General features: G+C 37.7%; 1 protein-coding gene across 10 annotated transcripts in view; it reads right to left on the bottom strand.

Moving 5' to 3' along the window:
• UTRN (utrophin) overlaps positions 1-13,941 on the bottom strand; it is a 454,961-nt gene that overhangs the window by 298,358 nt on the left and 142,662 nt on the right. For all 10 annotated transcript variants that reach the window (XM_037022103.2, XM_073219702.1, XM_073219701.1 and 7 more), the window contains 4 exons: positions 13,203-13,415; positions 5,273-5,386; positions 4,468-4,623; positions 80-250 (listed from right to left, as the gene is read on the bottom strand). In XM_037022103.2, the coding sequence (XP_036877998.2) occupies positions 80-250; positions 4,468-4,623; positions 5,273-5,386; positions 13,203-13,415 (654 nt within the window). The remainder of the gene's footprint in view (positions 1-79; positions 251-4,467; positions 4,624-5,272; positions 5,387-13,202; positions 13,416-13,941) is intronic.

Raw genomic sequence — 13,941 nt, 5'->3', positions numbered from 1 at the left:
AAATATATAGACTGATAGACAGACTGATGCTAAAGAAGGCAGAGACCCCAAAGTGCTGACACCAACTGCCCAGACGCACCTTCATCTCCTCCACAGCGCTCCCTAGTTCCTCTGGTGACTTGTATTCAAAATCCCTCTCCAGGTATTCCTCTTCCGCCTGTGCCATCCATTCCTGCATCTCTGCCAAGTCCTTCTTCAGGTTCACCGCCTTTTCCTGACTTTCAGACAACCTACGCTTTTGAATAGCAATCTAGAATGGAAAAACCATTCAGCCAAATAAACGAATGTTAGTACATTAAATGTCAATTTCTGGTTTCTAATATCTAAAAACACAGTGATAACTTTCCACTAAAAGTCTTCTGTTTTAAATTCAGATAAAAATCCTCTCTACATTTTATGCTAAAGTTGTGGAATATGTTCAGTGAAAGCAGTATTGTATCTGGGATTCCATATCACATTTTGGATGTTAGTCTAACCTAGAAATATCTATTATAATTTTGAAAATGTTAACTTTTGACAGGATAACCTCAAAGGAAGGAATCTAACCTATAGCAATAAAAGCATATATTTCAAAGAAATTTACTGTAGCATTCTTTATTACAGAAAAAAAAACCTGGAAGCAACCAAAATGTCCATTTTATCCTTTTTAACAGGATTTTCCATTAAGATTTCACTTTTAAAAGCAGAAAAGAAGAGGGTGCTATTAAAGATGTTCATAAAACACTGCTCTACAAACTTCTGGTTTTGATAATCTACTGTAGTTGTGTATTTCACACACATAAAAGTTATATTTGAAAATACTCATTTGTCTGAACTTAGTTCAACAACTTACTGAAACACTCAAGAGAAGCCTAAAAATATGTCCTAGAGATCCTCCATCCATCCACACAGTGACTTCTACAGTGGGAGCAATCGCACCCCAGAGAGATCATCTGGTACTCATCCCACTAGTCTACCTACTACTCAAATTAAATTTCACAGTGTGGTCACCTTGCCAGGGCTATCCTGCCCACAAAGACCAGAACAGAAACAGGATGGCTGTCACTAGAGTAAAGGAGAATACTGGTAGCTTTCCTGTTCCCACTCTCCAGGATCACAGTCATAAATACAGACAAGGACCCAACAGGAGGTTTGGTTTCACTGTCCCACACGGTGCTCTGGGACTCTGCCACCAGCTGTATGCACAGCTCTCATTCCCAGGTCCTGCAGACCAGCAGTTAACCTGAGCTTTGTAAAGATAGACAGATGATTGATTGATGGATGGATGGATGGATGGATGGATAGATAGATAGATAGATAGATAGATAGATAGATAGATAGATAGATAGATAGATAGATAGATAGATAGATAGATGGATAGATAGATGGATGGATGGACGGACGGACAGATAGATCAATGAATGGCTGGATAGACAGATGGATAGATGGATCAATGGATGGATGGATGGATGGATAGATGGATAGATAGATAGATAGATAGATAGATAGATAGATAGATAGATAGATAGATAGATAGACAGACAGACAGATAGATGATAGATGGATAGATAGATAGATAGATAGATAGATAGATAGATAGATAGATAAATGGATGGATAGATAGATAGATACACAGATAGATGATAGAAAGATCAATGGATAGATAGATAGATAGATAGACAAATAGATAGATAGACAGATAGATAGATAGACAGACAGAGAGATAGATAGATACATAGATACATAGATACATAGATAGATAAATTCCTTGGGTCCCGCTTTCAGAAATTTCTCCTTACTAGTAGTTTCTGGACTCTAGCTAACTATACAATTTTCATGGATCCACAGCAAAATGAGGAAAAAAAGCAGTGCAGTGAACTTTTCAAAAAATACTCAAAATTATAACAAATTACCCTGAGATTATATGCTTTCAATTTTTTGGCTTTAAAATATTATTCCTTTCATGGTATCATGAATATAATACATGAAATAGACTTTTTATTTATTGGTTGGTTTTATATGTCCACCCTCACTTAGGAAAATAAAAACTGAGCAACATTACATTTGTCCAAAACTTCTTCAACCTTCTCAGTACTTAATGAAACACTATGAATAGTCTGGACTGCCTAAGACAATTTCTCACACATGCTGTTGCCTCCTTGACAAGGACTTAAAACTTCCCATACATTTATTCTCATACATGAATCAACAGTAATTTGCAATTAATTCTGAGTCACCATATGAGAATTTTCTGGAAGTGGGACCCAAGGAATATCTATTTATCTATCTATCATCTATTATCTATCTATCTTTAAAAAGCTCATACACATATGTAAAGATAGATACAAACATACATAGATTTAAGTATTTATATTATATGTAAATATGCAATTATCAGCTGTTGCCTTCCTTGTTACTCACTGGCACTGTCAAACCACTTTCCTTATTTACTTCCCCTGGAACCTCAACAAAGTCAAGCACAAACCATCAGATTACACAGAAATTTGCATTTGGCTCCAATAATAAATATTATAAAATTACTTTAAATGAGATAACAGTATTTTGGTGTTATAGAAGATTGTCCTGATTCATGGAGAAGCATGCTCAAGTATTTAGGGGTGAAGGGTCATGTTAGTTTTAACTTCCTGTCAAGAGTACATTTTTAACAAAAAAAATGTGTATGTGTGTACACATATGTTTGTAAAAAGAGTGGGGGAGAAAGAGAAAACAAATGTGCCAAAACACTGCCATTAGCAAATTTAGGAATGGGTATATGGCTGTACCCTGTACCAATATTTCAACTTATCTTTACATTTTAACATGTTCAATATAAAGAATTTGGAGGAAAACAATGAAAATAAACAAAATACCTAATGATGCAAATATACATTTTTCCTATGTAAACATTGACCACAAAATATGCTATTACAAGCTATGTACTAACTATGGGACTGTCTGTGGACTATTCCTGTATTCCCTACTGTCTCCTCTCATTTCTCACCCCTTTCTCACTCACTTCAGCTATCTGTAACTTCACTCTTATTTCACTAACAAAACAGAAGTGATCAGAAGAGATCTGCACCACATTCCCACTGTCCCCACAGCTGCATTCCTTTCATTACTGTAGATAAACGACCTGACAGCAATTCTTTCACTGAGAGAGTAGGTCTCACCCTCTCATACAATCATAGAACTCACTTCATAAATTATCTTTTCTCTGTCTCTTCTGCATCATTATTTTCTCCTTCTAAGTGGGGTCCTCCTTTTTGGCATGCAAATATCCTGTAATATCTCAAGAATTACAGAAACACCTCTTTGGATCCCCATATCCCCCACCATCCCATTTCTCTGCTCCCTTGAATAGAGAAATTTCCCAATGTTGGTTACACTTGTCCCAGTTCCCCACTTCCCATACTTTCCTCGACATTCTCCAGTGTGACTTTCTCCAGCCCCCGAGTACCCATGAAACTATTTTTCTTGAGGTCCGTATCTGGTCAGATATGAAGCTTGCTTTTCAGTTCTGAGTGGCCACAGCGATCCTCACTTTGGGCATGAAAAGCCTTCCCCACCTGGCCGCTGGGACCTCACACCCTCCTGGCATTTCTCCTCTGGCTGACCTTTCCTTCTGAGCATCCTTGGCCTCTGCCCCTTCCACCTTCTAGCAGTAAATGCTAAAGAGCTCCATTTGCATGGCTAATAATCTCCAATTTAACCCTTCCAGAATGGAAATCATCATTTCACCCACTCCCACAAAAGCTTCTCCTCCTTCAGTCTACACCATTTCAGTAAAAAGCACCACAATTCACACAAAGTGGAAGTTTGCAAAACTCCTGAGCTAACCTTGACTATTTGTTTTCTTATATCACACATCCAATCCATTACTAGACTCCCATCTCTATTTTCAAAATACACCCCAAACTTAACATTTCTCATGACTTCCACCACTATCTTCCTAGCCCAAGGAGCCATCCTCTCTCTCTAAGACTGCAAAAGCCTCTTTTAAAAAATCTCCCTGTTTCCATTCTTGCTTTCCCAGGGCAAATTGTCCACACGGAAGTCAGAGTAATCTTCAAAGATCTACCACACATCACTTCCTTGCCCCAAACCCTCTCCTTCTGTGTGAAATTATACTTGAAACTAAATTCAAAATGCTTGCTTTGAAGGCCATATACAATTCATCCCACCTACATTCTGACCTCAAATCTTACCAACCCAATACTCCCCTCTTTATTCTATTCTGGCTACTCTGCCTTTCTTGTTCTTTGCTGAACACACCAACCTCATTCCCACTCAGGAGTCAACTGAATAATTAGCACCCTCCCTTCATTTAAAAAAGATCCACTTCTCCACTTCTTGTCCTAAGCTACTACCAGCATGTAGTTACTGCACACCACTATTTTTCAAACTGAATGGACTCTAAATTCAATTAAGCCCAATTAAATCCAATACTACCTCTTAAAAACGACTGAGTAACATTGAAAAACTCACCTCCTTGCTACATTTCTCCAGTTGGGTTTGATAGTCAGCGAGTTTTGTCTGCACCCAGGTTTTGATTCCAGCAACTGGGCAGCTTCGAAGGTTAGCCTCTATCTCTTTCATGTCTTTCAGAGATGATTCAACCGTTTCCATTTCATTAACAAATGCCTGAACACATAAAATAAGCCCATATTGAGTTCCTTCCTACCAAAGTGGATGCCCTAATTATAATTTGTCTGCTTGTATCTCTGAAAATATTGTAAGGACAGACTACTTGGGAGTCAGCATTCTACTTAAGGAACAGTGAGCCTTGAGAAAAGCATTGCACCTGAGTGCTTCATACAGCTATCTGCCAAATTAGACTGGAAATACTTAACTCTCCCAGGGAATCATACTTTTAATTAATTTAGAGAAGCCTAATGATTTCACCAACTATAAATCACAAGCAGTATTACTGGCAAACTTCGTTTGTTCAATGTTTTTCTTCAAGCTTCACCATGTGGCACAATAAGAGCAATACAGATTGGTAACTATGACACTGAAATGGTCATAGTAACATAAAATAGCAGCTCCTAATGAACTGAAATTGCTCTTGTTCTCTCTATGCACAATTCTATAACCCTGGCCATATATATATATATATGAATAATCATTTTTTATTAACTATAAAGTCAAAATAGGTTTGGGATGAAAGATATTTTATCTAGCCTTATTGTCCTGTCATATTTTTACAATTTTAATAATAGCAGCAAATAATAAAGAAAGAAGAAGAAAATGCTCCTTATTACAGTGGGTTCCCTAAGTCAGCAGAACTCACGGAACACTGGTCCAGTTGTCTTTGCAGCCCCTCGGCATCTCCGTGGACAGCCTGCTCTTTCATTAAGAAGTCTTTCACAGCAGCCATCCACTTCCCAATGACTTTTGAATCAGCCTAAATCGAACACAAAAACAAATGAGGAAATTACTCAGTGACATTCAACCCACTGCCTCTCAAGAACTATTGTTACTGGAAAAAGGCAACTTTTCAAAACTTTGATAGCATCATTTTCATTTATTTTCTTTTGAAAATCTTCCAACCTTGAAAATAACAATTTTCTTTGTGATTGATTAAAATCCTCAAGAAATGACAGTTTGGTGATCACTCTAAAAATGTCAAAATACTGTCCAGGAAACCAAGCTATTTTGCTTAAATGTGAGCATTTATCTATGATTAAAAATTCAAATTACAGGAAAAACGCTTTTCTAGGTATGATCAGTTAAATCTCTTGTTCTCATATAACTTAGAATAAATTTTATCCTAAAGTTAGCTACTCAAAGCAGGAATAAGTAAGTAGAATTGTGGAAAATACAACAGATTGTTCTTCACTCCTGTACTGGAGGCCTTGTTATCTGAGGCCACAGGACAGTCTGCTGCCCAGCAACATGCCTGCCCCAACATTTACGAGGCATCCGCCTTAATCGGGTTATTGTGTATGGTGCTCCCCAGCATTTTCCAGAAAGAAACATTTTCCGGAAAGAAAGAGACTTCAGAGAGGCGGTAATATTGGACCTGGGCCTTAAAGAATGTGATTAAGTAGGTCCAACTTGATGTCCAACACTAAAGGAAAGTAATGGTCATTTCCTTTCAAGGCCTCCCATTCCATCACTGCTCAGTCTGACTTGTTCATTACCCTTGTGTTGAGCTGAATTTGTTTCCTTGTGCCTTCTTCAATCCTTTGCTTCCCTAGGAATGGATATAAATTTACTATTTTGTTCAGGAAAGACCTTCAGACTTGAAGCCAGCCACCATGTCTTCCCTTAGTCTTCCACTAGTTCACCGTTCCCAGTTCCTTCCATAATGTCTCTAGGACATGATAGCCATGTATGGCACTCCCCACTTTGATCAACTTGCTCTGGAAACTACATCAATTTTTTTAACATCCTTAAAATATGCTACATTAAACCAACTCTTGGTATTCTCCTAATGCTGGAATGAAGGGCCAGGACGGAACCTTACTGACAATTCACAAACAGGTATCACACTCACAAAACACCACCTACAATTGTTTGTTTTGTTTTTCTTACTGTAGTGTTATTTCTTTCTTGTTTCTTTTGTTTTGTTTTATTATTTGTTTGTAGACATGTATGTTTCACAATGTAACAGTCAGCTAAAACTCCAAAATTCCATAACTATCCCAAAATTACATTTCCCCTATCTCATACTGCTTGATTCACTTCTGTAACAAATTCAGGACTTGATATTTATAAACATTAAATTTTGCCTTGTTATGTCAACATTAATACCAACAGTATAACAATAAAAAGCCAACAAAATGATCTGCATGTTTAGTCTGTCCACTGTCATATCAGCCATTCCTCCCAGCTTTCTCTCATCTGTAAGTCTGACCACGCAGTATCCTTTTTCTATTGGATTTTTTTGTTGTTGTTGGGTTTTGAAGCTTTTTCCCAGTTGAAAAATAAGGCCACTGACAGTGCCTACCTGAGTGTTCCCCTTGAGGACACCATGTCATTCATTAATCAACAAACTTTGCACTAAGTTTTCAAAATATGGGAATCTACATAATACCAGCATCTAACTTTCTACATAATATTGGCATTTAACTAACTGCCTTTCCACCTCCTTTTTATAAGGTTACAAGATATTCTCAAATACTTTACTGAAATCAAAACTTCAAAAATGATAATTTTGTAAGCATTTTGAATTAAATGAGTGTACATGAAATGTGAGACTATGAATCTTTGTGTCTAATAATCTTTGTGTCTACTAGCCTTTCTTAAAAAAATAAGTAAAAGAAAGCAATACTTAAAGGAAATGGGCCTGGGCATAGCTTAGGAGTGGTATTGCTGTTGATACCTGATGACCACCGCTTTCTTTCCTAAGCACATATAAAATCCCTGGATGGTCATTTTTCTACAGCTTTGCAGGAATGGACATCAAGCTTACTTCTAGAAGCTTAGCTTTCAGAAAATTACATTGCCCCTTAATTAGGACATTTATCCACCTCCATTTTTCTGGTAATTTCTCACAAGGTGCGTAATGTGACCTAGAGATTATGGGTAAAAATCCTGCATTACTTGAGATGTAGATTTAGGCCTCTGAAGGACCTGCAGTTTTCCACCTAACTCCTAACTGAGGCTCTAATGCACTCTCAGTAATGACCATTCTATACTGCATGTTTGCAGGGCCATTCTCTAATGAAGATGGGAAGCAAAAAGTGCTTGTATGTTCAGGCCTTTCTGCCTCCTCTATTAACATGACCTCACCCTACGCAGGCACTCCCTCAGCCCTTTCCTCCAAACACAGCTCTGGAAGCCCTCTCGGTCACACTGGGCGCTTGCTTCATGCTCCCTTCCCCTCTGCTCTTTAGCTTGTCTGTCACTCTTCCCACAGGCCCACCCTACTCTCTCGCTCTTACTATTTTCAGTGGGCAACATATCTCTTCTTCTGGGGTTGCTCTAGCATTCCAAGACCTTATCACAGAAGACTGCTGGGGGGAAAGCTGCTCAGGGCAGGGTGGGGTGGAGTGTACAAAAAGATGAAAGTGCAGAATGGGAGAAAACATGAATATATCTCTAGAGTTCATGTAAGACCTTTTTTTTCTGTCCATTTAACTTGCTGCCACTTACTGCACTGCTCACCTCCCTGCTGGGCTTTTTAGGAATTCAAGGCAGCATTACTGCGGGATAATCACAGAATTCATTAAATCAAGTTTTGAATAAGAAAACTGATACTCTTGTGAGCCAAGAATTTTTGACAGTGATATGGAAGCATTTATATTCTAAGGCCATTTTGGTCACGATCAGCCTTGACTAAAGCACGTGGCCTCAACAATCCCAGTCCTTGGCATGTGAGATGGAGCTTTATAGCTCGACCCCCTTCCTTCCTCCCTGTCTCAGACACACACACACACAGACCCAGGTGGGCACATGCAGTCCACACACACCTGTTCCTGCTCTCTCGTACATTTTAACCTCAGAAAAAAGAAAGAAGAAACCAACAGACACAGACAGGCCACACAGACCAATTGACCATCCAAAAAGGAAGTGAGAAGAATCTGAAAAGCTGTTTTCATTTTTAAAACTCCTGCACCTAATCTGGACCATCCTGCATTCTGGGAGGCAGTGTGCCCCATGAAGAGAAGGACTATGGTGTGAATACTAAGTTAAGCACTTTACCAGACATGAAGCCTTGAGGAACTGATAAACTTATAGCTCATCTATAAAACAGGAATTGTAACAACTACCTCACTTGGTTGTTCTGAAAAACAGAGTTAAAGTCTGGACAGGGCAGGCATGCAAAAAATTGGTAGCTCTTATTACTAAGATCCACTAAACCAAGTGTTTTACTGCCAAGATGAACCCCATAAAGCCACCATCTCCAAGTTCTAGTGCTTATTCCCATCGGAGATGTCCCAAGAGTGAGCAGCCGGAGGGAGGACATGTTTGCAGAGAGTCACTGCAATGTGCGCAACTGCTGTGCCTACATCGATGCTTGTCCTACCATGTCACTGCCTAAAAGTAACTGCCAGAGCAACTGTTTATAATATTCCTGATGAGATCTGGCTGAATTCAAGTCAGCAGAAGGAAGCCAAGCAAATAAGGAAGGCCCAGACTTTAGAAATGCCTGGTAGCAGCGGACTCACATGACAGCCCTACCCTGTGGCGATACCATGTGGGGAGAGTTACGAAGGCACTAAGATCAGTTCTAGCTACCACATGTGAGCAGGTAAGTGTGGATGCTGGGAGGCCCTGCTCTGCCAGCCAGGATACCCTCTTTTCCTGGAAGGAAAATATTGTCTCTATCCATTTATATCAAATGCTTCCTGTGCATTTAAAAAACATCAGAATTCTGCTCATCTGTAAGTCAATTGCATGGCAAAGAGGTCACAAAGAATTCCAAAGTGTTCACATGGAAGTATGTCTCTGCCCATTTAAAGCATTCAGCTGGTGCATTTATGAGTTTCTAATATACAGTAATGAATATTTCATTTTTTCTCCACCTCCATCCACTTGCAGAATGAATATAAGTATATTCATACCAATTCAGTTGAATTGGTATGAATATTGAATTCAATATATATTCAATTGAACTCAATACTGAATTCAATTGAATATGAATTCAATATATATATATATATATACACACACCCATTTCATGAATATATATCCCCACATTCATTCTGCAGAGGAATATATATGTTCAAATTGGATAACTTCTAAAGTTCTATCTTCCTTTGGGGGGACCTCAGTTCTCTTAAAGCAATAAAAAATAACTTTTATTAGCAACTTTCTAAAACAAACATGTCATTTCACATGCAAAAATAATACTAAACTGTAAGTGCTAATTTATAGCACCCATTTCTCCTTCCTATTTATACTCACAAATTCTCAAAAAATGTAAAATGACTAATACAGTAGTTTGGAATACCAAAGTATCAAATAGTCTAGTTTGGAAGGGCCAAAATTGTTCATGACCATCACTACACAAAAGCAGTGATTTGTAAGCACTTCGACTGGACATCTGCTGCTCGGTCACAGAATAGGAATGCAAGGTCATCAAAACAGCTCCTATGACCCTATCACAACCCATCTCCCAGCCCAGCCCTGAGCTAAGGTTGGAGGATATCTAACATTTGGTAACTCTAGATTTAAGACAATAAGATTCCAAAGTACACAGCTACCTCCCAACATTTTGTTGACAGCTAAATTCTTGGCATTTTATTTTGCTCCCTCCCCATCTGGTGGAATGTCCACAGCTTTGTAAGCAGTCAATCTCTATCCCAAGACATTATTTTCCAATAACAGAAACCTAAGATGCAAATAAGAAGATCACCCTACAACTATTGTAGGATAATAGGAAAAAGTAGCACGTAACTATGAAAATACTTTCAAAGTTGAAATGTGCTCTGTCAATGAAAGGCATTATTATTTTCAGTAGCAGGATACATACTCCAAGCTCACACATTTGCATACTATCTGTTTAAATGTCCCTCATGGAGCTCTGATATCACTTGTTTCTAATATGGTGGGAGAAAATGGTTGGAATTAGTAATATCCACGAGCTTTTCTTTTTCACTTTGAATATGTTAACCTCCAGCAGGGGTCCAATGTCACTATTAGCTGCCTTCAGAAAAGGAAATGGTATCAGGAAGAAAGGGAACTCTAAGGGTTCACTCTAAACACTTCTCTATTATTCAATTTCTTCACAATGAGCAATCTTTGTGTATGACCTATATAAATAAAAATAAATAAGTCAACCACTTCATTCCCAAGAAACACCATCATAAGTTGGCATTGTATCAAAACCCTCATGCCTTAAAGATAAAGAGAATTTAAATGTTTCTAAAAAGCTGTGCATCAACTCATTGAAAAAAAGAGAAACACTGTTAACCTACAGATGATTATTTATTGTAGTTATCTTTGGGTTAAGATGAAAAGCTCTCCTGAGTAAATTGTGAGTAGTTAACTAACAAGCAATGCCTTCAAAGCACAGCAAATATAGGAGAAAAAGTGTTCTTTAGAATTAAAAACTTATTTCAATGAAGAAGTTGAACAATTAGTAAATACAGATATTATCAACAATCTTATAGTTAGGAGATAAAAAGTAAATAAAATACAACTGGACAGTACAGATCTGCTACCATAATAACAAAAAAAAATCTAAATATCCAGACCCACACATTTGAGGTGGGATGTTTTTTATGGTCATAAATTTGGCATGCATTCCAACTGGCCACTTTAAGTGCCTGGATTTATTCCATTAGTAAAAACAACCCCCTAAAACCTAGTGCTGGATTACTATAACCACAGGACTCTCATTTCTGTTTTGAAAGAATAGTTATTCTCTTTAAATTCCATATGAAAATACTGGCACACCTTTAGCTAACCCTAAAACTCACTTTCAAGGGTCAAAAGAACTTTTGGGTTAACCTTTGCCTGTGAATTCCCCTGACTATATCTCAGATTACAATTTGGAAACAAAGCAATGATCTTTGGAGAAGATGGGAAATATTTAATCCAGCCTTGCTAAGCCTTGGCCCTACTGACATTTTGGTCAGAAAATTATTTTGTTTGTGGGATGTCCTGTGCATTAGCTAATACCTTGCCCTCTACCCACTAGATACCAATAGCACCCTCCCTTCTTCCTCAGTTGTAACCAACAAAAATCTATCTAAACATTAACAAATGTCCTCTGGGGATCAAAATCACCCTTGATTGAGAAACACTAATAATCCAGCGCTTGGACCATAACCAAAAATTTTAGAATCATAAACAAAGGTAATTCTGGTTTTTTAAGTTGGAAAGAATTACATCTGAAGACAGAGAAGGTGAAGTGGATCCATCACAAAGTTAAACGAGTCAAAATTATTAAGCTACTTATAAAACACTCTTCATCAAAATTAATGGCTTATTCTAATGAGGTCTCAGTGTAGAACTGCAGCTTACACTTAGAGAAAACTACATCCTACCACACAGAACCCTCACCATCTCATTCTCCTGGCCATCGACTGGAACTGGCCATTGGTTCCAGGGTCAAAGAACTTCCCTCCAAGATCGGAGGTCACCTCTCTTGTCTCATCTTTCTGGATCCCTTCACACTGATCCCTAACAGTCTATCAGCCCCTTTCCTACCATGTTCTCTGATTTTGGTTTATGAAAACACACCATTTTCATAAATTTAGTTTTCATTTTCAATCTTTTTGCTTTTTTAATATCCTTTACACAAATTCATACACACACACACACACACATATATACATATACATATGTGTATGTGTGTGTGTGTGTGTGTGTGTGTGTGTATTCTCTGGGACTCTAAATCCAAACACAAAATTCCAAAAATTAAATCCATTACTAATCTCATTTTATTCATTGAAAAATATGTATTGAGTGTCTTCAATGTGCCAGGTACTATTCTAGAAGTGCACCTTGGGATATATCAGAGGGAAAAAATATAACAAAACACAAAAGACCAAGGTAAGGAGGCCTTGGGAGGATATGGAAGAGAGTGTGATTGATCTATTTTTTTATCCAAACCTTTCTTATTAGCAAACCAGGGGTTTGATACCTCTACTTATCCATCTTCCTCACAGGTTAATTGTTAAAATCCAGACTCTCTCACCTGACAATGACTTTTACCACTTTCTCCTTATGTCCTTACATTTATCCTTTCCTCTGAAACTTTATCACTGCTTCATCTGTTGACATTTTCAGATGTAGCAAGGATCCTGCTTCTGAATTCTCATGTCCCACAGACTGCCTGCTTTCTCAATCTGACACTGTGTGTCAATGGCCTAGTTTAGATTTTTCAACTCCAAATGCTTAAAATCTTCAAAAACTAGCATCTAGGACTCAGCTCTCTGCTACTAGCTTGGCAACATTTACCCCTCTAACCAAGTCATTGCTGTAAGTTAATCATCAGCCTGCATTATCATACAAGCTCTTCATCCCCACACAACACTTTGAGACATTATTTTGACCATTTTTAAGCAATTTTCGCTTATCTTTGAGGTCCAGTTTACCTCTACCGAGAAGCCCTTTTTGCAAGGCAAAGGGAAATACATGTATTCTCTGGCACATTGGAAATACGATTTTGGCAAGCAAGTTAGAAATCCCCACTTCAGTACATAATAAATGTAGGACGAGAAGAAATGCAAAATACTCATATAAGAGATACTCAAGTCTTACAAGACAATTACTATTTTACTCTGCAGTAAACTTGAACTCCTAATGGCCTCTGGATTTACCTCAAAAGCTCTGAGTTTAGGGGTAATTTCTTCCAGCAAATGCCTATCTTTGGAAATCTTGACCTTTAGTTTGTTCCACTTTCCTTGAATATCATCAAATTCTTGCTTGTACATTTTTTCGACATCTGAAGAAACATTTTTCTCCAAAGCTTTTGTTTCTTCTGCAAGTTTATATAATGCAGGTTTTTGATTCTCAAGGATGTCATCAAGGACCTGAGGAAAAAATGTTGAAAGATTTAAAAATAAGCACAATAATTTGTACAGACATAATAAGGCTATATGCAGTCTAAAGTCATTTTTTTCAAAAGCATTCAATGAAAAAATTTATTTTGAGATAATCATGGAAAAAAAAGCATAATCAAAACAGTCAGAGCTTTCCTTTCATGAGCTGTACATGGGCCGGACATGATATATTCTCCACACTGAAACTCAGCAGGCCAACCACACCCAGCCAGGCCCAAGTGTGCAGTGAGCAGTGGCTGGCCGGTTTCATCTGATGGAAGAGTGCAGAGCCAAAGATCCTAAATGACCCAGGAAGCACTTTTATTCAACATAGAAAAAGAAGAATGTATTGATTCACTAGGTATTTTTCATTTTCTTAAAGATATTTTAGCAGATTAGGAACAGGCTGAGAATTTTAGGCTAATTACATTAGCAGGAGAAAATATATTTTTATTCTATTAAAAATAAATAACTATTTTTTCTTTTACCTAAATCCCTCCATCAAATATATTGATAA

Source organism: Manis javanica, chromosome 13 (genome assembly GCF_040802235.1).
Source record: "Manis javanica isolate MJ-LG chromosome 13, MJ_LKY, whole genome shotgun sequence".
Taxonomy (NCBI): domain Eukaryota; kingdom Metazoa; phylum Chordata; class Mammalia; order Pholidota; family Manidae; genus Manis; species Manis javanica.
Note: the sequence above shows the minus strand (reverse complement) of the source record. Positions and strands in the feature narration are given on the sequence as shown.